We start from the raw sequence: 25,550 nt of genomic DNA, 5'->3' as shown, positions 1-25,550 counted from the left end.
ACGGTCAGCGGGGTGGCCCGAAAGGAAATCTCGACCGCCTCAAGGTCTTGAATGCTGGGTGGAAACTCACGTACCAGACTATGTGCAATAGGGGAGGTGAGGTATGAACTGGCTCTACACCAGAACAAATTTCCCAAAGCTTTCGTTGTGTATTATTCCTAATATTATTTATTACAGGGACATAGTCCGGGACCACTTCCCCAGGAGAACTCTGCCAAGAGCATTTGTGCTCTCCCTTGCCACATTTTTCTTGTAAAGTGTCTATTTATTACCCAGTAACCAGAACAGAGCTCAAACTTGACATTGCCCATAGCACTCTCTGCAGCAAGAGCATCTCCTATCAAAGTCGGAAAATTTGTCCTTATTCATGAATACATTTGCTTCCTTTCACAAATGCAATGGCATATAAAAAACTCCTTTCATTGAATCAAGGCAAAATTTCAGACTCAAAGAATTTTCAGGGGACTAACAGTGGCACGAACTAAAGCCTCAACTCTTTATCATAGCTAAATGTTTCCCATAATATGCCCTTCAAAGATGATTTATACATACTTATGTATTGGGTTTGTGTGGCAGGGTTTTGGTAGCAGAGAGGAGCTACAGGGGTGGCATCTGCCAGAAGCTTCTCATGTTTGACAGAGCCAACGCCAGCCAGCTCCAAGACAGACTCACCCAACTGTGTCCCCATCCATGCCCCACCCTCTCCCCTTCCCTGATCTGTTATCCCAGAGACCACCATGGCTGATGGGCTCAGCCTTGACCAGTGAAGTGAAACTGAGTCCAAGAAAAAGGGAAAGTAGGAGAAAAGTGTTCTAAGGTTTGGGCTTATGTTTCATTACTCTGCTCTGATTTGGTTGGTAATAAATCAATTTCCTCAAGTCAAGTCCATTTTGCCTGTGGCGGTAACTGGTGAGCCATCTCTCCCTGTGCTTATCTTGACCCATGAGCCTTTCATTAAATTTTCTCTCCCCTGTTCAGTTGAGGAGTGGAGTGACAGAGAGGCTTTGGTGGCACCTGATACTCACCCAGCATCAGCTCCCCACCACAATGCTGCATTTCATTATGCACTCAGGAAAAACACCTTTACACCTTCTCAGAGTGCTACACCATCTCCTTGAAATATGACAAGAGGACAATTTGAACAATGCTATAATTTGACTGAACATTTCTGCAAAGCTATTACCAAGTCCAAACATATTTCATACATGGACTTATTTAGTTAACTGCAAGTGTTCTTTCTAAAAAAGTTTATTGTGCATTTTCCAGCCTCTGTTTTGTGATTAGAAAACTTGTCCAATCAGATTTTTTTGATTGAAATTATTTAATGAATAACCAGTTATTAACAACTTGGATAGCAGCACTCCTAACTTCACTCACTGCAGGTAAATTCAGGTTTTCAGTCACTCTGTTTCAATACCATTTGCAGCTCTGACACCCAGTCTGGGTCATCTTCCTCAAAGTCCCTAAAAACAGATTTCGAAAAAATGTTATTTTGAAAAGCAAAATACAACTTTATAAATATTTAATTGCTTTTTTCCCCAAAAGAAATTACCTTTTAATTAGGATAAATTATGTTAAAATTTAGCACAAGAGACTTACTTCCTGCCCCATTGTGATTAAAGAACCAAAATGGTTCTTTTATCATTCTCTATGGAATTTACACAAGTAAGTTTCATCAAAAGCAAAGACAAATTAATACATTAAGAGACTGCAAATGTGTTGATAATTGACAGCCTGCAGCTGAACTGCAGCAATACAGGCTTAGGTAGTCATCTCTAGGTGCCACAAAAACAAACAGTGACACAAACTGAGATTCTGAGAATCTGAGAACCACCCCCAAAACATACACACATCCAAAAATCACAGCATTTTTGTTCATACATTGCAAGATATCAAATGCAACTAAATTTCAATTTCATTATGTAAGAGAGGGATGAATTTAGATGCTGAGAAAAATACTATTTTATTTCAGGGGAATGTTGTTATGGAAAAATCTCTTTGAGGAGCCAAAGAAAACATAAATGCAAGGACATCACTTGGACTTACGTGTCATCTTCATCAGATCTAGGTTCAAATCTCTCAGAATCTATGACAACGTCTTCATGTTCACCATCTATTTCATCAGATGCCTTGCTTTCATCAGAAAGTGGACCCCTTAATATGCTTTCAGAAGCTTTGAAAATATAAAAATTGAAATGTTATAAAAATATTTTAATTTTTAAAGTACAACCATTAAGAATATAAATACAAAATAGTTCAATTTATCCCCAGTTTGTAGCAGATTCCAGGACAAGTTGTTACCTATTTTAGGTGGGAGGACAAACTAGTAAGGCAACTGAAGTGCAGAACAAGCATTTGTGACTGTGGCTGTGCAGATCTGTAGACTGCAGCTGCCTTCAGCTGTGCCATCTGACCATCCTGCCCTCAAACCAGGGCATCACTGCCTCAGTGAGGGGGATTTACATGAGGGGGTACAGTGCATTTCCTGCATCTCCCTAACACACACGCCACACAGCTCAGCAGGAGGGAGCACAGAGCAGGCGTCTGTGCTTTGTCACGACCTCATTCAGCTGTTGAGCTGCAAGTGAAAGTCCATCATGAAGAGCTGTAGTGGAGATGTACAATCACTCATGAATTCCAAACTTGGCTTTTTTAAGTCCACTTTTCATTTGGTAAACCCTAAAAACTAGCCTGCTGTGTGATATGAACCCAAGTGAACGATCTGTATATATAGGAGCTATGTATGGGGAAAAGAGAAAAAAAGAAGTCATCTTTATTAATAAACCTGTTTGCAAAAATACTTGCACAGAAAATAGGGATTTACCTGGTGTATAAATTGTGTATGTTTTAAATGCTAAGCTGACATCTGCATTGCTGAGCATGTCCATCAGGGTCTGAGGGGGTTCCTTGTTCCACTGCTTCCGTGGCCTATTTTCACTGTAGTTTATAACACCACCACCTGGGTATAAAATAATTCATAAATCCTATTTACAGAAAATTGCATTAGCAGTGTGGATTATATTCAAAGTCACATTCAAGAGAGAAATGAGAAACAGGAAGAAACAGGAAGAAAAGAGTCTAGATAATTCCATCTGTCACACCACTGTCCTCTCAACAAACTGAGGAAACAGTGGAACCTCCTTGTAGCCAGGGAGCCCACAAGAACTGGCTGAGGGGTGTGAGGAGGCAGTGTCTCAGAACACTTATGTGGTGGCTCTGCAAGCCTCAAAATGAAGCTTGAGGCTGTTTCTGTGCCTTTTAATAGCAGAGCACTTAAATACATGCATTCCTCTGTCCACTCTGCTTGCCCTGTGCGTAACTATCATATAACATTCCTACCACAGCCTGGGAATTTTCTGACTACTCATATTTTGATTATTTATTTCCACAGCATTTATTCACATTTACCTAGAACACATATCCAGAATCACATTAAATAATCATGACAATTGAGGGACATTTTAAAATTGAAACCTTTCTCAGAAGAAACATCATGGTAAGTGTTTTAATCAAAAGAAAGAAAAATCTCTGCCTCACATCTGAGGTACATCACAGATAGTTCTTGTCACTGGCCTTAACCTGTATGTTAAATCACAACAAAAGTAGAGGTATAGATGTTTTATGCTCCCAATAGTATGCTGTACTTGAAAGACAGATGGTTGCATTCTGCACCGAATTAATTCCTCACTGCTACCTCCACAAATGGTGTATTAAAAGGATAATTTTTTAGAGATTATTATAATTTTAGGGTTGCTATTGTTATCTGTCAGTTTCATCACTCTTTGCAATCTTCCTGTCACACGAAAACACAAAGAATTTTCTTCAGCACAGTGAACTTTTTGAGTGCTCATTAATGAAGTATTTTTAAATTATTTTAATGTAATTTTAAATATGTCATGTAAAGTTTTGGCTTTAAAAATCTGTAAAGAATCACTGACATTACTTGAATTAAAAGCACATTTAATTAAATCTTACTTTCAGTCTCTTCAGGTGTAAAACTGGAAGAAAGCAAGGATGCCTTTTCCAGGACATCCAGCACAGTATTGGATATCCTCTTCTCCCATTGCCTCCTGTGGGCGTGTGACAGATCAGTACCTCCTGGGGAGGACAGCAGAAGCTGATATTGTAATGGTAACAAAAAAAAACCCCATGATAACCAGCATCTAACTTGATTCCATGTCCAAACTGCTCTGTCCAGGCAAAGTAGGACTAAGAAGCACTTAACTAGCAGTGATGTATGATTAGGTGGTTGCAAATCTCAACTATAAAGTGTTCCCCATACATTTGCTCTATTTCAAATGTTTTCAAACAGTCATTTTTTATTACTTTGACAAGAGAATTTTTTTTTTTTTTTAATCTCAGATGAGCAGTCTGAATCAATGTACTTGCAGAAGTTACAGATGGTGGCATGACTTTCTTGTCTTGAGTTACCTGAGACTAGTCTGAGCCACTTATTTAAATGGCTGTATCACTGACATGTAAATACCAGTATACAGAAGGAAGTTCATCAGCCCTAAAACTGTAAAACTTACCTTCTTGATAAGATTTCCTTTGTTCCCTTGTGCCTTCACTCAAACCCTCAGCATTTTTCATTTCTAAGGGGCTATGCTTGCTACTTTCATCTTTCCTTCGCTTTAAAAGAGTAAAGTCTGTATTAATTATTATCCTTGTTGTCAAGAAAGAGAGAGCAGTCATATTAATTATTATTTAATTATTTCAGTTTTGCTATAAAATACCTAGCCTAAAGATTGGAAGATTTGAAAACTAAACCACTAACATTTTGAAGCCAACTGCAATTGCACCCTACCTATTATTGCACTGTATTTCACACTGTGTGCCATGACAGACAACTTCAGTTTCTGAAGCTAAGCACACATTGTTATTTGATGTAGTATAATTTCTCTTTCGGGTTTTTTCACATTTAAGAATACAAGCAATACAAATTATTTACATTCCCAGGGAAAACAAGATGCACCCAAATATTAAATTTCTAAGCTTGACAAGTCTATGAAGAGAAAATAAAATAAGCCCCAGGGCAACATGCTTTTTAAAAATATACTGATTATGGCTGTGTCAGGCTATGGTAATGTACCCAGAGGCGGCATCTTGGCCACCTGTGACTTAATTCTCCTCTCCTGAAATCTCATATGGGCCCTAAAACCTGGTGAGAACTATGTCTAGACTAGACTGTTTCCACAGCAGCCAGTTCTAAATGTGTCCCAAAAGCAAAAAACACAGATAATCTTTTGCAGTATCAAAAAAAAAATAAAATTAGAAAGACAAGAAAAGATTTTTTTTGGTTGGGTTTTGTTTTGACAGGGTTATAAAAAAATCCACTTTGGAACTAAACTTAACATGGGAATAATCAATAAGTTAGCGTGGTGGGAGACACACAGGAAAACTGCAATTTGAACACTAATAGGCTGATTTAGGGTTTAGCAAAGGAATAATTTTCATTATAAACTTTTCTATAATACAGAATATTCCAAATTACTAAAATACAAATGTTATATTTATAGTTGAATACTTACTCTATTTTCTGTCTTATTGTTTGAGGTTCTACTAGCCATGACACCACCTGACAGATTAACAAACAGATCCAAGAGTTAACAACTTTAGCAAACATTTGTAGTAAGGTGGTATTCCAGAGGTAGGACAGCAATGCCACTGAACCAAGCAATCACCATTATGTGACAGCTTCTTCACACTTCTGACAGCACATCTCACTCTCAACAGTCCTGCTACTATTCTGTTCCAAATGGGCACTGATTGTGGTGTAGCTAAATTTATGCAGAAGAAAAAAGTCCAACATGCTCGCTCTAAAAATTAAATCATGAACATAACATGCTTCACCATATTCTGGGAAAGAAGGAACTGTTGTATTTAAAAAAAATGCCACTGTTAAAAGCTTTGCTGATTCTAAAACTGAAAGGTTTATTTCTAGCACAAGTCTTAGGACTTACAATACATATATTGCAGCTTTGCACTCCACTTAGTTTGGAATATAATTTACATCCTTCGAGTATTTTCCATATACGTTCAATAATATTAAATTTTGAAATAATTAAAAGTAGATTTAGACATATAATGCTAATGTTTCATAGATGTATTTAAGGTTTTATATTTTCTACTCATTTTGTCATTCCTTATATCAACAAAAATGTTACTGACTTACCCTTTTGTCTGGCTGTATTGCCTTCAGGTTTCTTGGTTTCCTTTAATATCTGCTCAAACTCATTTGCAATCTGAAATGTGTATGAAGAGATGCAAGTACTGTATCGTTTTAAACTTCTTCAAATTATTGCATATACTATTTGCTAAAAACAGACTCACTATACAAGTGCACTGTTCCAACTAACAATATCTAATTTTATCAGCATCAGGTCAACAGCCAGCTTTAATTTTCAAAAGAGACACTTTTAAAAACTCAGGTTTTCTGATAAGTCTACAACTGTATGTATTTTAGAGTAGGATCTACACAACACTAAATTTTGTAGTTTCCCACTAACAAACTAGAAATAAAAAGGATTTAGTAGCTAAAATAGAGATAGTATTGCTGAAATCTAGAGACAAAGAATACACCATACCTCAGAAGGCAAACAATTTTTCACAAGTTTGGTTAGGCAGCCTCTTGCAAGAATAGTACTGGCTGATGGACGATTCTGGGGATTTCTCTTAAACATCTGTTTTATTAAGTAATGAAGCTCATAGGAATAGTGAGATGGAAGTGGATCATAGGACCCTTTGCATATCTTAAGGATGAGATGTTTCCAGCTGTTGGCTTGAAACTGCATTTTAAATAAACTAATATTAGAACACAGAGTTTAAGCATAAGGTAAAGAGTAGCTGACATAATTTAAGATAACTTCTACAACTGGAAAGCAGATAGGAATTACTCCTATAAATTTATGATTGTTTGCATTTTATTTGAATAGAAATCAAATTCATCAATTCATATACTTGAGATCAGAATCAAACTGCAAGAGTGAAACAGTAAACTTCAAAAGTAGCCTGTAAAAGCACAAACATCCTCTTGCAAATCTAATGTCTGAGAACTTCCAGCTCCCATGCAGGAAGCTTCCTTGGATTAGACCCCACTGGCTTGGCTGCAGGGTGCCAAGCACCCATGGAGTCTCATCTTTTGCATGACCTCTGATAGATTATGCAAGAACACACATGACCGTCACATCAAACCAGACACGTGGTATTCACACACACACACATAACTTTTCAACACTGCTAATAAGGGAAGAATACTCCCCTCCTTGGAACCCCAGCTCCGAGCTTTGCCTCTATAGCCCTGACACTGCCAAAGACTTGCCACAGATCTACTTAGGCTAGCACATTCTTATGCTCAGGCTCCCTTGTCACTAAGTCACATGAGTGTAAGCTTCCACACTCTTGCACAGGTAGCACTTGCAGCTGTGGAGAACCTTTTGCTGATGCACAGGGTGTGAACAATGCTCTCAGGCATATGTGTCATTCTTGGGCCTGTCCTCTGCAGTGTCAGGTGCTGGGACTTTCATGATCCTTGTGGGTCCTTTCCAGCTCAGATTATTCTGTGGTTCTCTGATTTCAAGATACAGTATTGGCTCAGTGAAAGGAAACTGCTGCTTATAAAAAACTAAGACAAAATGGCCCTCAATTAGGATCTCCTTTTCCTGCAAAACAAACATATCCTGATAAGGGTTCTTATTTTACCGATAAGTCTGCATAGAGAAGCCAGAGGATGCTAACACATAAAAAACACAGCAACAACACTGCAAAAGACAGTGTCCCAGAAATAACAGAAAGACTGAATCACTCATCAAGGTTCCCACTGTTCCAAGAGGAGAATGGTGCCTAGACAGTGATTTGTTTGATCTGAAGAATAAGCAAAGGTGTATCACTGACGCAAGTGATGCAAAATGCTTATTGCTTACTACATTTTGCTGTACTTGCACACAATATATTTTTATTAGCAAAGATTTTGAGTGTCTTTGTCACTATGTCCTGGGATTATCTTGATCCTGTAAAATGCAATGCTCTTGCAACTGCAGGTATCTGGAACCAGCCTGGCAGCTGCTTGATCCAATATGCCCACTCATATTGAGGAAAATTAACCAAATAAAAAACCCAATTGTTTTCTAACAAATTTGAAAATAGAGTCTTCTATAGAAGGGTCCTAAGAACTGCTGAAACAGAGGCATATATAGTGGAGGAGGCATAGGAAGGGTGGAGCAATACTTCCCTCTTTTGGAAGCAGCAGCAAGCACTTCAGTCAATTCTGTGGTACAGCTAACTGCTAATTAAGTTTCAAGGAATTCCAAAACTTTTCTCATGGCAATAAAGCTGTACTTACCGGGTGTTTCAGAGTGCACAGCTCATACAGAATACACCCCAGAGACCATATATCACTGTAGATATAGAGAGAGATGAAAAATTTTGAGCCACAAATTACAATTTAGTATCTTGCTTAAAAGCATGAGATTTAATCTGTGTACATAAGTGAGTTGAACAAGCTAAAAATAAATGTAAGTAACCATAAAAGCCAGTATGTGTTTAACCTCTCCTGTGGAAATGTTCTTCCTTATTTTATCATACCCTGATGTAAAAGAAGATGACTGTCATGCAGTGGTAGTTGGTGTTTTATTCCTAGGATGTCTTTCAAGTAATTTGCTCCAACAATATTTATCCTTCTGCACTTGAAAGCCTTTGTATTATATGGCCTTTAACATCAAATGGCAGCCACATAATCCTGAGAGCCGGAATTCTGGCCCTGCCAAAAAGAATTCTCCTACTGAGAAAAAACCCCATCATTTCCACCAAAAAGTGAGTACTGCCATTTGCACAAGAAGCAACTGAAGCCCTTCTTGCAAGAAGAGAAGTAAACAACTTGAACTGTAGAAGGTTTCTTACCTCCCCTGGAAAATCAATCACAGTTCTTACATAAGGACCAGAATAACTGGGCTCTGTAAATCTAAGTAATCCATTCTGTGCCATTATCCTTATATTATCAAGACTGGCATGAAGAGGTTAAAAATCATCCATCAGCCATCATCCAAACAAACATCCCCCAAAAAATAAGACCAGGAAAAATATGCCAACACATACTTATGTTTGTGGACATATACACACTTAAAACATACACACAAGTATGTATGTATTCACTTTCTCAAACAAACAGAGGTCTGCACACTGTTTTTCAGACTTCTAGGACTAAAGATACTGTGCTCTCAGCTACCTAAGAAGAGAGGAATTTATGCACTATAATCTTAAAAAAATTGTAATTACCTCTTTGTAAATTTTCTTCGGCTCAGTATCTTCTCTGAAACAAATATGGATAAGACACATAGCCAGATTGAGATAGCAATAAAAAAACTCCATCCATCAGTAAGGCATTATTTGTGACCACTGAAAACACCAGTACCTTTTGTTGTTGTATGGCAGACTTTCCCATATTTCTGGAGGTACATAGTAAGGAGTTCCCACATAGGTGCAAGCATATGACATTGGACTATGAAACGACAAAGAGGAAATTCCAGGTGAGAAATAATGATTTATGAACTCTGCACTGTTTATCAATGGGAAAATAAAGCTTGACACCACTGAGATCAGCTGGGATGTCCACATACTGTGCAAGAAGGCGTGCAGATCCAAAATCTCCCAACTTGACTTTTCCACTTTGAGTGAGGAAGACATTCTGCATTTCAAGAGCAAAGATTAACATACTTAAATATTCTTCTATGAATCATCTCTGTAGTCTGGATATACAGAAAATACAGCAATACCCACTTCTGATATTTTGTCTTTGTATTTCTTTTTAATTGCTTCTCCTAATACTTCTACCAAAACAGAAAGGTTTTGTGGGCCTAAAGCCTCAGCATCAGTAGCAGAGGAAAAGTCAGAACTTAGAACTGCCTTAATCTCTATGCTATACTCAAACCAAAGGTCCACTTTCTTCTGAATTTCCCTCTGATAGGGAAAAGTGAAAAAGAAAAATAGTGACGCAAGATATTTGCAAACTGCATAATCTATACGTTTTTTCATAGTTCTGTAGTTCTTTTTAAGTTATATTCAGTGTCACAAGCAATTAGTGCTATCAGCAGTGTGGATATGAAGGATACCTCTTCACCCACAGTATTACATCACCCCATGCACTCAAGAACTTCATTTACATGATATTCTTAGGCCTTAATAAAAATCACAGAACTTAGCACTCACGATAAATTACAAAAGAGAGGGTTTGACTCTTGCATGCAGGAGAGTTTATTAATGGCAACAAAACTTGCTCTGTTCACCTTGGATTTTATATCCCTGTGCAGCACACGTTTATCATGGATGTGTTTCACAGCCAGGCACATCTGCACAAACCAGTGAAGGATCTGAAAAAGAGCAGCTAAGAGTTATAACAGCTCAATGCTCCATATAATGAATATTTTACTAATAGATTAAATAAATTAGGAAAGCAAAAGCATATGCAGAACATTTGGGCATTAAAAGTAACTCCAGCATAACAGCCTCCAACCAGCAGGAAAGACTGAGTTCTTTAAAATAGATTATATTTTAACATGGCAGAAGGAATGTTTATTATCTGTGTCCAAAAAGCTCTAATAATACATAGCAATAATGAAGCTGGGAATAACTACCTGGAGCTTTAGCTCATGGTCATTTTATAAACAACTTTAAAAAAGTTACACCGTAAATTGGCAAATAGATAAAAAAACCCAACCACCAAATAACAAACAAAACCAAAACTCACATGGAAATAATGTACTGTTTCTAAAAGGAAATGTGTTCCTTTCTAAGTACAAAAGAAAACTCTTAAAGGTTGTAGAAAATCTAAATATTCAATTAGTTGAGGTTGCTGGTCCTTTCATTTTAATGAAGGTGATGCCCCTAACTGTAACAGGAAGTAGCTTCTATTCACTACAATGTCCCTTTGAACCTTCTCCTAAGTAATTTTATAGCTTCTCTGGCTTCTCTGGTAAAAGGAGTTAGCACATACTGAATGGTTTAAACTAAATGCTTTAATTGCTACATAAAAAGTAGGCATTTATTCTACAGCTTATCTTTATTTATCTTACCAGAGTGGTTTGTTCACTTTCCGTTGGCAGTACTCTTACTGTGCTTTAAATTCTGCCTGAATTGTTGGGTAAAATTCCTACTTAATTGCATACAAACCTTACTGGTTTTCACACTATGTGAACAATTTTCAGATAGGAGTAGCAATTTCTTTTTTTATTCATTTCAGTCCAATTCTTGTCCTGATCTGCTGGAAACTATAAAAGAAGTAATTCTCCCATTCTACCTGTAATTGACTTTGTTTCATCAAGATGTTTCCATATCTGTAATTTGGTTTATGCAGCATGCTTCAGTTTACACGGAAAAGGATTCCCAGCTCCCTTAGTTCAAAACAATGTCTTTTCTTACCGTGTCTTCAGGGAACAAATTTCCTCCTTGGTGTTTAATCTTTTGCATTAGATCTCCATCATCACAATATTCCATCACTATATACAGATGTCCATCAGCTAAATTTTTGGTAATTTAAGAATAATTAGTATTTTCATTAGCAGGATATGTATTGATTTTTTACTAGATACTTTTTAATACTTTTTACTGGAAAGCTCCAATGACATGCTATGTGTTATGTTTAAATAAACATGTATTTTGTTTATAATACATACTATAAAAAAAAAATAAGGTAATCTCAATCCCTGAGGAGTATGCAACTTCAAACAAATGAAGGAATTTAAATTTTTCATACTTACCTTCAAATGATTCTTTAAAGGCAACAATATTTGGATGTTTCATTTTAGCCAAAAGAACAGCTTCCTTCCTAGAATTCTCTACACCAGATGAAGACTGAAAATATAAACACACTTACTATAAACACACTTACTATACTTATAGTATAGTAAGTATACACACTTATAAACACACTTACTTTTAAATTTCACACTAACAAATTTTCACATACACACATAAAGTGCCGCACTTTCAAAATAAAACTATTTTCAATGAATGTTCTTCAGTTATTTAAAGTAATTTAGAAACTTTAAAAGCCCCATCTTTTTAATCTATGGTTTATTACTAGCTGAAGACTTCTTTGAGGTTTTTTTGGTATGTGGTATTTTGTTGGTTTTTTTTAAATTTGAGAGAATCTTTTCCTATTTCGATTAATGACTTTTTCTATTTTAAAAGTGCAGAACTATGTAACAAAGCAGGACACACTGACTTTGAAACAGCTGACAGCCTGCATGAACTCAATAAAGGCCAAATGCCAAGGTCTTGATGAGCTTTGGCCTCAGAAAGCCACTGCCTCCCATTTTGTGACTTTTAGCTTAGCTGAGTGCAGAGAATGTAACCCAAATAGCTGATTACCAGCAGTAATACAACACTAATTTCCTCATTAGACATTGAAGATGAAATTTGCATTTTAGTGAAATCAATGGCAATCAAGCCAAGGGCATCAGTGGGAACAGGGATTTCATTCTAAGCACCTTCATACCTGCTACACTTCCCAAAATCCCAATATCTAACCATGTACTTCACTTAGTACCAACAACATCAGCTCAAGATGTAGTTATACATAACCATACCACACACCTGTCTAATACACAAAACTCTCAGAAAAACTGTTCAGTGTTTTAAAAATACACCCAGAATTAGGATTTTTTAATTATTTAAGTGGTGGGTGAGGTGATGTTTGTGTCACACTTACCATTGGAAGCCTTATTTCCTTCATTACATACTTCTGGTCACTGATTGTATGATGAACTAGGAGAGCTCTGCCAAAGGATCCCTCTCCTAGTACTTTCAACACGTTGTATCCTTCCATTCTTTATAAATCCAGTTGCCACACTTTTCTTCATTCACAGGATTATCTTCTAAACTTTGTCAGTACCTTTACATTTTTAAAAATTTTCTCTTAATATAACCTGCATGAAAAAAGACCCAAACAAAATAACAAGAAGGGGTGATAAATGTGGGTACCTAATTGTCGAGCATTACCATGACACAACTTTCCTGCACTGCTACCTTGATTTTACTGAAGATGAGGCCTTCAGAAAGTAAAACTTGAAACATTATAGTACTATTTCTGCATTTTTTAATTTAAAATGCTCAATCTCTTTGAAAATGTCAGCATCTTTGCATCTTCTTTTTGTTACCTGCACTCATGCAGGTGGTTTCGTAACACTAAAGAAAACTCACAGTCATATTAGAAACAAGCTTAAAGCTTTCAGTGACAATTCTCACCTAAAACAGCAAAATCAAGATCAAACTGGTAAAAGTTACTGTGCAAAGACTTCAAGAACTGGCAGATATAGAATAAAATATTTTAGTTGCAAGGAACCTACAATGGTCATCTAGTGCAACTGCTTGACCATTCCAGGGGTGACCGAAAGTTGAATTAGTGTGACAGTGGCATCATGACAATGTTTCTTGAACACTAAACAGGTTTAGGGCATTGACCACCTCTCTAAGAATTCTGTTCCAATGTTCAACAACCCTATCAGTAAATAGACTTTTCCTTACGTCTTGTGTAAAACTTTCCTCGTGCACTTTTGAAATGTTCCCAGTTGTCCTGTCGCTATGTTTAGACTATATCAGGGGATCAAAGAATCAATGAGGTTGGAAAAGACCTCTGAGATCATGAAGTCCAGCCCATGACCCAACACCAGGTCAACCAGACCATGGCACTGAGTGCCACATCCAGTGAAACCCCTCCAGGGACGGTGACTCTACCACATACCCGAGCAGTCCATGCCCATGTGTAATCACTTCTTCTTCTGTGAAGAGAATCTTCCTGATATCCAACCTGCAAGCCCCAGGGCACAGCGTGAGGCTGTGTCCTCGCCTCCAACACCGAGCTTAATGCCAGCCTTCCTGAGAGCTCCCTCAGCTGCTGAAACTCGCACATGATCCCCTTTCCGGCTAAAAACACATCTCCTGCAGGATGTCTCATACAGCAGAGGGTTGTTGTCCTTTGTTCAAAACCTCGGTGCTTTTAAGTCATCCTCTGAGCACTGCGTGCACAGACGGTGCTCTAAGGGGTTGATGAGCTTTTCGCTTCCTCCGGCTCTTTTACGCTGAAGAGGAGCAGCCCAAGCCCGCCCCAAGCCCCTCTAGGCCCGCTGGAGACTCACCTCAGCCGGGCCGGGCCGAGACCCGCGGGAAGGCCCGGGCACTCCGCCGCCGTCCGCCCCGGGCTGCCCGCGCCCGCCTGCGCCGGAGGTCGGGGAAGGAGAGGGCGGCGCCGGCTCCGAGGCCGAGGAAGGAGAAGGGCAGCGCTGGCTCCGAGGTCGGGGAAGTAGACGGTGGCCCAGGCTCCGAGGCCGGGCGGCAGCGGTGGCCCCGCCCGCCCCGCGGCGGGAGGGGCGCGACCCTCATGGGTCTCGTGGGGCTGCTGCTCCGCTGCAAGCCCAGACACGGAAACATGGGAAATAGGGCAGTGTTCTGCTTTGGCAGCTCACTCTCAAGAACAGACTAAATAGCTTTAACCTTTAAATAAAGAACAAATGTTGTATTGCACTAAATAGCCATTTGTTTTTTTTTTTTTAACTGGGGTCTGTGTTATTGCACAGAATAGTATGTTTGTATCCTCAAGGGATTCCTCTCTTGTAGCACACCGCCTTTCCCTCCCGCAAAGGCCGCGGTGGTGATGATTTGTCCCAGGTTTACTCCTCCTCACCCCCTCCTCACTGGTTGCCCATGGGCTGTGGTCCCCTTCCTCCACTCCCCATTCCCCAGCATTTAAAAGCCTCCCACCATAAATCTGGGCTCTTTTTTTCCACCTAGGGGGGCATCTGGATGATCTGGTGTTTAATATCAAGGAAATAAATTTAGGACTTTACCCCACGTGGAAAAGACCACTTCTTGTCTTTTACCTTCTGTCCCATGTAAGATTATGCGGGCTGGGGTCCATAGCTAGCCAGATTGGACCCAAACAGCTCACCAGGCATGAATTGTTACAAACACACACAACTAAAGTGATGAGTTTAATAAGTATAGCATAGTACAGACTAATACAAAGCAACATAAAAATTGTCACATGGAAGTAGTGTATCAGACCTCATCTCGGATTACTTGATAATAGACAAATCTCAGTAACTGAAGAGATTAAACTCTGTTTTATTGAAGCAGCCCTAAAACTAGATACAACAGGTTAAATTCAGCACACACCGTATTAGCTGGCTAAAGTTTTCAAAGCTAAATCTTGTCAGATTAGACATTGCATTACTGGAACACCTACATTACTTTGTTTTCTGAAGCTAAAAGATTGCATGTTTCTAAGGAATTAATAGGAATTGCAACAAGTAAACAGTAGGCATTAGCAATATACTACGAGCTACTAACATGAAGCATTATACTTAGTCCTTAACTGAAAATTTAATGAAACATAGTCAATGTAAAGACAACAGTGGTTAATCTAGTACTTAACCCAGGACAGATTTGTTAAAATTTTGAAAAGGCAGAAAATTTAAAAGTTTATTTAGTGACAAAGGCAGTCCAAAAAAATTTTTAGACAGCTCCTTTCCTAAAGCTGCATAAAACAAGTACCCTTCAACTCTCCCTAAAAAAGTATCAAATCTTTAAACCCCCCCCCCCATAGCAATAGCACTACTTTTACTCTTCTATTTCAGCACTTGTTTCTTGGAGGGCATTGCTCTGTTTGTGAATAAACACAGTGGCTTTTGATTCCAAGTCTTCCAGCTGCTCAAGTGAAGAGACACATGGATCTTGATCTTTAACAGCATCAGGCAGCTTGCACATCTTCTCCCGAATGCGCTGAGAATATCGCAAAGGAGTTACAATTTTCAGATCTTTAGCACTGTAGTCATTTGCCTCAGGATGCATCTTCACACTTAGGAAAAGAACACAACAAACCAAAACCATAAACATAGTCATGCCATCATACAAGTTACCTCTGCAGCAACCAGCAGAATCAGCAAGTCATGTTTCCTGTTCAACTCCTTCCCATTCCCATAGCCAAAGGAAACAGGTCCCTTTCCATTCATTCAGTTAAAACCAGATATACAACTCTTTTCTTAGGCAAAATATTTTAACCCAGAAAACCTCCTGAAAAGAGTCCCCAAAGAAAGATTCTTTCCCATTCCATCAGGGGAAACTGTTCTTCCTGCTGCAAGGGACTCCTACTGGACAGCTGCCAGGACTCCAACTCCATCAGATGTTAAAGCTGAGCACAACTTCCTTAAGTCTACCATCTCAGAAAAAAACTTATGGCAAAAAAAAAAAAAAAAGCATTAGTTGGTTTGTATTGAGGTTACTACCCAGGTTTTGGCCCCAAGATACAATTAAAATAATCTTTACAGGCCAATTACATCTTGTTCAATAATTCTGTGCTATGACATACAACCTTATCTACATTTGAAAAGGGGAGGAATGGAGAAATCTTTCTTTTTTCCTAGCTCAGCATAGAACTGCTACTGCCATGTTGGCAGTGGAAGGGAATCCTAAATCTGGAATTTACATCTCTGTCACAAAAATCTGGTTACTCTGTAGTGAATCATTCAAAAACCAAAACAGTTTGGGTAAATAGAGAAGCTTACTTGAAAATAGTTCCTTCTGAAGGAAGAGGAAGCAATCCTAAAAAATGTGGTTCTTGAGAGCTTTTAACTAAGAATTCATAAATGTAGTGCCTCCCTGTTTTAACAGGACACAAACAGTTACTGCAGACACTACAGACTTTCCATGGTTACCTGAAGTAATCTTACCTTTCCAAATACGGTGTGGTAGGAGGGTTGCATCTCCTTGAATAAGATGTGTCATTCTCTTTCTCAGGAGAATTAATTGCTTGGGCTGTATTTTTTATCCCATCCTCCTTCTGTTCTCTTTCGCATTTTCCTTTCTTTTTTGCCCGTTCTTTAGCCTTGTGCTTTTTATTCTTTTTTGGCAAGATCTCTCTTGGTTTTAAGTCTAAATCAACTTCTTCTCTTTTGATAACTTCACTGCTTGTCTCTGCCTTCTTATTATCACTCTCTTCTTTTTGGTCATCATCTGGGCAGAGATCTTGGAAGGTTTCCTGAACTGGTTCTACTGATGAATTTGGTTCCTTGCTGACTTCCACTACCTCACTTAAATGAGCGTCAGTCACGGTTTCCCCTAAAAATGCAACATTGAAGAAAGTACACCTGCAATTAGTTACAACTAAAGAGAATGTTTTTAGAGAGAACTTTTATTCTCAAGTAGAACTCTAAGATTTCAGGTAAGTGTGCACTGGAGTCTGAGCCACAACAATTTCAGTTGCTGATAATTTTAGCCACCTTTACAAATCTGCAACCTGAAAGCTCAGGCTAAGTCCACATCCTGAGAAATCATTCTATTCCTTTTCAAATGCAGCAGATCTCAACAAGTATTTCAGCCAGTTTCTGAGTTCAGATACTTTTCAGGTTATGTTATATTGAAAGGAAATATTTATGGCTACTTTACTTCCAAAATTAGAACATTTACAATCTTTGACATGATGCCATAACACAACCAGGCTTCTGGTAATGAAGGAGTTTGAGTCTGAGGCACTGATTTTTAGCTCTCAAGAGTACTTTTATTTACTCTTTGATTATCAGGCTGAAATCGCTGTATGACACAGCTTTTATAAATTTTAATTAACAAGTCTGAATACAAGAGCATCTCCAATCATTTTAACATGCCCACTTTTGAAAAGGATTTGTTTAGCCAAGATTGCTTTTAAAGACAATTGAGTATAAAATGATCATGGAAAATTGTCCATGAATTAAAATTTAATATCAGTACAAATAGTTTAAACACCTTTTGTTGGCTATCAAATCAGACATATAACTAGAACAGAGTACTCAGACTTACCATTGTCAGAGTTTAAAAGACCTTCAGTATTTTTGATTGTATCTACTAGTGTGTGTCGGAGTTCCTCTCTGGGCTGAAAAAAAAGTTGCACTGTTTTAGAAAAACAATTCCAAAATGAATTATCATCTCAGCTTATTTGATTGGTATAATAGTTACAGAGAAAGTGAAGCAGGCTACATGATTTTCATATTACAAATCTGTTCTTTAATGCTATTCAGTGTTAAGTCAGAACACAAGTGAATCCTGTATTGTCAGTATTTGGTGTGCTAAAGATGTATTTGATGCCCTAAAATCTCGCTGATATTAAAGAACAAAAGTTAAGTCCATCAGTAGGTGTAAAATTGAGTTCTATTTTGGGTTTCTAGTGGTACTAAGGATTTTGGATCACCATTCTTCTTCAAATTAGTACCTACAAATCCATTTTGGATTACGTTTTCTTCTTCAAATTAGTACATACAGTGGCTACAGAGCAAACCAAAACCATTATTTTTATGGCCAGTTAGGTCATGTGGCTTTCCTCCTACTATAAAGGTATTTAATAAAATCAGAGGCAGTTGTATTTTACAGGCCATACTTTCATGTCTTTCTTTTAATTGTTAATATCAAATTTTAAGAAAAGCTGCTTACCATTGCTCCTGCCAAAATGGCCTTCTCATAGACAGCAATAAGCTTTCCAAGATGGCCCATCTGTTCAAGACGCATACAGCAGATCCAATATTTTGCAAGTTTTTTAACCCCAGGAATGCTCTGTACCAGATCTTCCAACATGGCACGTGCTTCATCACTGTGATGTCCCTAAAGTCAACACAAAAGTAGTGATTTCAATGCATTTGTCACATTGAGGTGCTGTAGTTTCGCTGCTTTTGAACGAGAAAGCAAACGGTTTTTCCTTTGGCAGAATTGTTATTCACCTATTCTTCAAAATTAGAATTATTTATACAGTATTGTAAGTAGAAGGGGTAATAAGATGTACAGGCATCTTCAGAACTACTTGAAACAGACTTTTTCAGAAGTACAGACAAGTTTCTGCAAATGCAAACTTGTTTTAGGTTAATTCCTTCTATCCACCCTCATTACATTATAGTTCAATTACTATTATTACCATTATTGCCTATACTTATTTAGTAGCTCAGTGAGTTAGTAAAGGTTAATTTTGTCAGCTGTTGGCAAAAGCCATGATATTGCTTAACCTGGGGAACAATTAGTCTCCTAATTGTTGTATTGTATCTGACTCAAGTGGGTCTAACATGCCCAGAGCATTTTAACGTTGCCAGGGCCTATATGATCAGAACTCATTAGGCAGGGGTCCAAGTACCTGTTCTGTTAAATGCAAGCATTCACTCAGGGTCCTGTTGACCTTTTCTGTATCAGCAGCAGAGAATTCTTGTTCTTCACTTTTAGACTGGGGTCCCAGAAGTGCATGTATAGGAGGTCGTCTCATCACTTTTCCTCTAGATGCCCTCCATTCAGCCAGGCGAGCTCTGCATTTAGGAATATTATTAGCTGAAGTGACAGATGTTTTATTGGGTTTTTTACATTGATTGACACTAATTAGGGTAAGTCATGCCAAGATATATTTCCAGGTAGTCTGAATCTTTTTTTAATCCCAAGAGGAATAAAGCTGCCTTTTAGATCTGCATGGAAATTTCAAAACTACGTGTATTATTGTATGCTTTAGGTATCTACCAGGTTAAAGCACTTTAATCTCTTCCTTTCTAGCTGCAACAAGAGACTTAGGTTACAGACCCTTGTTTTCAAAAGAAGGTAAAAAAATGCTTCTAAATTATGTGTTACCCTCCCCATCCCACTTCAAACCAGAACACTAGAAACTAATATCATAAGACAAAGTGTGGAGAACAGCCCAAAACAACCCTATCACACAATTTATAGAATCTGAAACTGATGTGAAATGTAATTGAGTTTTAATGTTTCATTTCAACCCCACCCCCTAGACCATCAATTTTTAGTATATGTGACTTACTACAAGGACCTCTATATGAGGAATATTAAATAACTTTTAGACTGTGAATCATATTCCCACCCATTGTCTATGCTGCACTCACCAAACTGAAAAATGTCATTGACAAGTTCTCTCCTTGAGTCTGTAAAGATGCTTCTGCCTGTAGAATTTTGAATGACTGCCTCAGTCTTTTTTTTAATATTTAATCTGTGACATGCATGTGAAATTAATTTACAGGATTATCTGTCATCCTTCAGGCTGTCACAACACTTAGGACTTAAAAAACAGCTCCAGCAACATCTATTTTTTTAACTGTGCAGGAAAAGTCGTAAGGCTGGAGAGGTCCTGCAATCGCATCCTGATTTCTCAGTTTAAGCCTCAAATTTTAGTCTGCTGTCCTTGAGCATCAAGTTCAAATACTTATTTTTCTCTTTTTCATAGTCTATACAGCAACAAATAGATCAAGCTAGATATTCTTGGGAAAAAGGCCTGAATAACTTGCAAGAGTAAGCTACAACAGTAATTTAGTTACCTTCTCTCTTCTACTGACTCTTTTGGCAGAATAGATTTTCTCTTTTCATCCATTTTAGAATTGTATCCTGATTTTGTACCAGGAGCAACAAAAGTTGATCTTGCTAGAGCTTCTGGTTGTGCATCCTCATGACAATCTGCACATTTCTTCACACCCCGCACTTTGCGATCAGGATTGCTAGACGGGGCCTTCAGTGGCTGTGGTCGCCTTCCACCAACCACTTTTGGGACTGTTACTTTCTTTGGTGCCACAGCAAATGTCAGCTGTTTCTTCAGACCAGACTGTGAGTTAGTAGCGGCTTTGTCAGATGGTTTGCCCTGATATGGCAGGACATCATTTGATTTTACAGACTTAGTGTTGTTTGCAACTTTGGCGGTCTTCAGAACGGTATTACAGCTTTTTGTGGACAAAGAATTTGCTACTTGTTTGGTGGCAGAAGGAAAAGGCTTCTTGTCTGGCAAAGAACTCTTTTCCCCCTCATCTTTCGCTGCTTTCCAGAAAGAATTTATCTTGGATTGGATAACTTTGCCACGATATCTGCCAAGAGCTGGTTTATTTGGTACGCTGATACTTGCATTTTGTTTTTCTGCTGTCAAATGCCTCTCTCTAATTCTTTTGATTTCCAAGATGGCCTTGCTAAGTGATACATGCTGAGATTTTATATCAATGACTTTATTCTGTGGAGCTTGATTTTCAAGATTGCAGTTTGTCCCTGCTATGTAACTTGCCAGTGGAACTGTAGAGGAGTTTAAAGTAACATTTGTTTCCGAGTTCACACTTGATTGGTCCCATGACACTTTATCAGCATTCTCTTTATTTTCCTGAAATCAAAAGCAAATTCATGGAAATGTTAGATGTATGTTCATGCTGCACTTTACTTCTTTCCAAAGAGGCTTCCAATGATTCACAGGACTAAAGTGCTTAACCATAAATGCCAGTTTAAAGGTGCTTACAGAAGTAATATATAAATGTTAATTAGACTATTTGTAAACTATTACTGCAGAATTCACATCAAAAATCAAATAAAAATTGCTTAAATTCTGCCTTGGAAGTAAGAAATAAAACTCTTAAAGCAACTGCTGGCTTTAAACTGCCCAAATTATCTCCTTAGAAGAGTTCTAAAGCAGAAACTTGCTTTAGACTGCATACCTCATCACTTAATGGCAGCACCATTCCTCCACTTAGTGTGAATAGTCTACTAACAGAAGGTAGCTAGTAAAGTAGTAATTAGGACACTAGGAGACGTCAACGGAAGAGAACTTCTCTTACTATTGAGATGTAGGATGCTGCAACTTGAGAATGGTTACATCAGTTTTACATGGCTTTACTGAAACTATCAGCTGTATGTTCTCAGCACAACCCCTTAGGAAAAGTGGAATCTAGTCTTTTCCTCCAAAAAAGTTGCTCTACAGCAACTAATTCAGCATTGTTCAAGCAGCAGCTTTTGAAAGAGTGAAATATCCAAAGGCAAGAAAAAAAATGTGAATAACACATGGAAGTCTGCAGGAGCAGACTTTAAGGAAGATGTTCTTGACCTGAAAGAAAACTCATTTCCTAGTCTGCCATTGAGGCTTAGTAGTTAGATTTGACAAAGCCAGCATAACTAGAGTTTGAGTGTGAGGACTGTTATTTCAGAAAAATATGTAGCCTAACTCAACTTTAAATGATACAAGACATTTATACAGAAAAATATATGTACCTTCAGGAAATTTCTAAAAAAACACTTGCTCTCACTCCCACAATTTTTCTCCTCAACGTTCAGTTTTGAAGTTTTAAGCTTTTTTGCTCTTCTCCTCAAATAACTCCCTATCTCAAATCTTCTGAAACCCAAACTCTGAACTGTCTAACATGAACACAGCTCTTATGTCTATTTTTTCCTCACCTTTCCCTGAGAACAGGTCTGGAGAAGAATCTCTATTTTGCTATTTCAAAGCAGCACAACCATTTGGATCTTAATTCCAGGAAAGTGACATGAAATGATACAGGGAACACATCCCCTTAAACTCTGATTAGGTATTGGGAGCTACTTCTGATTACCTTAATTTTGCCAGCACACCACTGAAAAAACATACACATTCAACAGTTCATTTTGCTAATGGTTTGGTTTTCTTTCAAGTAACAATAAACTTCTTTACTGTGACAGAAGACCTTACTCAGATTTTAAATAACTTCCCCAAAGACTCAAAAAATACCAAAAACTCCTCTGAGAGACTTGAGAAACATTGTTAAAATCTAAGCATTATTTAAGCAATAATGGTATCCTCTTTAATTCTCTCTCCTGTTGGGCACAAACTGAATATCAATATCATCCATTTCCTACTGTAATATGGCAGCTTTCCAAAAAGCATATAATAAGCAGTGACTAAATAAAGTTCTAACAAACCACACCTCTGCACCTGCAAACTTCTCATGCTCTGGAAGTCATACAACATAGATTTAAGTAAGTGGAATGCTGTAGCCATAGAAACAGAGTGCCATCAGTATTTAAATATCAGACAAAAACTTACCATTTCTGGCTTGGGAGATGTTGAGAGCTGTAACTTGTCTTGCAGTTTACTGATAGTTGCTCTCCTAGTTCTGCTACTGCTTAAAAAAAAAAAAGAAAGAAAAAGAAAAAAAAACTTCTTAAATCATGCAACAAAGGGATGTATTTTTAGAGGATGTTCATATGTTTCTGTTGGTAGTCTGCAGAATGTACTCATACTGAAGCATTTCTGTTTAGCTTGCACTATTCCTCCAGCAAAAACAAATGGTTAAGCAACCACTGATCAGAACCCAGGCTGTAAAACATCCTTACAGCATCAAGAGCTGTCTAACAGATTGGAATTTACTGCAAGTGTAATTTCCCATGTTTAAGAATGAGTACCAATTTGTCTGGTCTGATGCATCTGCTACAGAAGGTCAAGTTTCTAAATGCTGCATTTAAGAGGAAAGGGGGAGTAGCACAAGCAGCTGAAGTTCAGCTACTGCAACGATGAGAGTCCAGGCCATCTGAGACAAGTCTGAACAAGGACACGTAGTTCCTACCACACTAACAGGTTCCAAAACCTTCAGTCAGACACCAGAGCTGGCATCAGACTACCCAGAAAGTTACGAAACCACCAAGAGCAGTATTGTCTCCTAGCAACTATGAAAATATATTGACATCTCAGAAGAAAAATGTCTCAGTTTAAAGTTACAAATCCAAATTCTTCCTCGGGTGCTTTGTGATGTGTTATATAAGAGACGTGGCACTACTGCATGCGACTGAAAATGAACGTTCTAGTTCGCAAGGGGTACCTTTGCATCAGAGGACCTACAGAAGCCAGCTGAGATGAAAATGAAGGAACATTAGTGATTGTGAACATAAGAGAATATAAGCCATAGCAGAAACACTACCTGATCGATGTCTGGTTTTCTTGAATGGGCACACCAGAAAAAGTCTTCTTTCTTGATAGATACTCCTCGACTTTCTGTCGTCTTTGATCTAGCAGATTTTAAGACAGACTTGTTACATTTTCAGCTAAAATATTAAGCTAAACTTTCTTAGTCAAGAAGTAAATACAGTTAGAAAAGCATCAAGACATTCCAAAATATAGACACTATGGATTGAGAAAGCCTCAGTTTTCACATCTCAATGGCTTACACATTCTCACATTTCTTGAGAAATGCAGTATTCAAGGGAGGGTTGAATGGAACTTCACAGCTGCACAAAATTGGCTGGTTTGCTGTATTAAGCTGTAAGAAACACACTTTTGTAACATGAAGTCAGGCTTGCTATCTTCTGTATGCCTGTCCAGTATTTCACATGGTTAGTTCAGCAAGCACGTTTTTTATTTGTGGCAGTAGCAAGGATAGCATACGTGAAAAGCACCATGCACGTGAACCCAACTGACCATCTGTAAAATCATTTGCTTCTCTTCCACTGTCACTTGGACATCTGTACAAATGTTATACTACTGGCAGTGTTAATACCAGCATGAAATTACCCTGAAAAGGCCCTAAGAACAGCTGTCACTGTCTCTCCAGGGATGGCGACTCCACCATCTCCAGGGACAGTTCATTCCCATGCCTAATCACCCCTTCTATCAAAAAATTCCTCATAATGTCCAACCTAAACCTCCCCTGGCACAGCCTGAGGCAGTCCTCTTGTCCTGTGTCACCGGGGAGAAGAGGCCGGTCCCCAGCTGGCCCCACCCTCCTTTCAGGCAGTTGGAGAGAGGGATAATGTATCCCCCGAGCCTCCTTTTCTCCAAGCTAAACAACCCCAGCTCCCTCAGCCGCTCCTCACAACGCTGGTGCTCCAGACCCTTCGCCAGCTCCCTGCCCTTCTCTGGACAAAGCGACAGAAGGCAGTGTCCATTCCCTGCTTCTGAAGGAGCTAGCACAGCTCGTACAGCAGCGGTGCCCCTGCCAGGAGCCGCTGCACGGCAGCGAGCTCGGCGTGCATCCCAGAGCTCCCCGGCACCTTCTATTTCGAAAACGGCTCCCGCCGCCCCTCGCACGAACAGCAAAGCCCCACCAAGGCGACTCCCCTGCTTCAGCTTGCAGAATCCGAACCGGTCAGAAAGTAAATCAGGACAAGAGCGCCGGGGCTAGGTCAGCGCCGCACTTGCTACTTTCAAGAGGATAAGCTTAACGCCAGGGCGTCCCGTTTGTCATAAGGGAAGGCTTCCAGCCCAGGACCTTACCTGGAGGTCCTATCTCCAGCCCCCTGGAGCAGGGGATAGGATAGGACGGGATGGGGTGGGGTCCGCACCGGCCCCAGCCCTGTCAAAGGAGAGTGAAGTCTCGTAGGCCCACTCGCAAGCTCTAGGACCACAACAGCGAGCGCTGCCACCAAGACCTGCCCGGTCTCCGACCTCGCCTGGAGCGCCTGCCCTGCCCTCCCTCCCACAGTCCGGAGAGACCGACCGGCTCCTCTCTCGCACCGGCTCTCCTGCACCCGCCGCAGCCACGAGCGAGCCTGCAACGGCGGCCGGCAACGCCCAGCCCCGCGCGGGCAAGCGAGCGAGCGCCCCGCGGTGCCCGGGTGTCCCTGTCCCCGCCAGGTGTCCCGGCCTTACCGCGGAATGCAGGCTCGGACCTGCGGCTGGCCGGGAGCTGCGGAGCCGCGCGTACCGCCATTGCCGCCGCGCAATGAGCGTTTGAATCGCCCGGCGCCGCCCCGATTGGCCCGGCCGCGGGGCTTGAACTGGCCAATGGCGGGCGGCGCTGCCCGCCCGCCGCTCCCCGGGGGAGAACATGGCGGGCGCT

The 25,550-nt window shown here is 39.4% G+C and overlaps 2 protein-coding genes across 7 annotated transcripts; both read right to left on the bottom strand.

Moving 5' to 3' along the window:
• Positions 1 to 1,244: 1,244 nt before the first annotated feature.
• On the bottom strand, positions 1,245 to 14,293 carry LOC103812568 (serine/threonine-protein kinase Nek3). Of its 3 annotated transcripts, XM_009085639.4 has the most exons (16): positions 14,130 to 14,230; positions 12,704 to 12,920; positions 11,751 to 11,844; positions 11,413 to 11,510; positions 10,281 to 10,364; positions 9,615 to 9,682; positions 9,410 to 9,496; positions 8,342 to 8,396; positions 6,588 to 6,788; positions 6,176 to 6,245; positions 5,532 to 5,578; positions 4,533 to 4,632; positions 3,976 to 4,098; positions 2,825 to 2,959; positions 2,047 to 2,173; positions 1,246 to 1,463 (listed from the first exon to the last, which is right to left on the bottom strand). In XM_009085639.4, exons 2-16 carry the CDS (start codon positions 12,818 to 12,820, stop codon positions 1,397 to 1,399), a joined length of 1,473 nt encoding a protein of 490 aa, XP_009083887.2. In that variant the 5' UTR covers positions 12,821 to 12,920; positions 14,130 to 14,230; the 3' UTR covers positions 1,246 to 1,396. The 3 variants fall into 3 exon arrangements, with proteins under 3 accessions (XP_050833638.1, XP_009083887.2, XP_018764168.2); XM_050977681.1 differs by lacking the exon at positions 3,976 to 4,098 and having other exon boundaries at positions 1,245 to 1,463; positions 14,130 to 14,293; XM_018908623.3 differs by lacking the exon at positions 6,588 to 6,788.
• A 675-nt stretch (positions 14,294 to 14,968) lies between these two features.
• Positions 14,969 to 25,484, bottom strand: CKAP2 (cytoskeleton associated protein 2). Of its 4 annotated transcripts, none has more exons than XM_009102916.4 (9): positions 25,361 to 25,484; positions 23,694 to 23,781; positions 22,823 to 22,901; positions 20,316 to 21,136; positions 19,139 to 19,304; positions 18,451 to 18,618; positions 17,824 to 17,896; positions 16,719 to 17,106; positions 14,969 to 15,847 (listed from the first exon to the last, which is right to left on the bottom strand). In XM_009102916.4, exons 1-9 carry the CDS (start codon positions 25,419 to 25,421, stop codon positions 15,610 to 15,612), a joined length of 2,082 nt encoding a protein of 693 aa, XP_009101164.4. In that variant the 5' UTR covers positions 25,422 to 25,484; the 3' UTR covers positions 14,969 to 15,609. The 4 variants fall into 4 exon arrangements, with proteins under 4 accessions (XP_009101164.4, XP_018764162.3, XP_018764163.3 ...); XM_018908617.3 differs by having other exon boundaries at positions 22,823 to 22,898; positions 25,361 to 25,439; XM_050977533.1 differs by lacking the exon at positions 14,969 to 15,847 and adding an exon at positions 15,906 to 16,220 and having other exon boundaries at positions 25,361 to 25,436.
• Between the last annotated feature and the right edge of the window lie 66 nt (positions 25,485 to 25,550).

Source organism: Serinus canaria, chromosome 1, assembly GCF_022539315.1.
Source record: "Serinus canaria isolate serCan28SL12 chromosome 1, serCan2020, whole genome shotgun sequence".
Taxonomy (NCBI): Eukaryota; Metazoa; Chordata; class Aves; order Passeriformes; family Fringillidae; genus Serinus; species Serinus canaria.
This window is presented reverse-complemented; position numbering and strand designations above follow the sequence as displayed.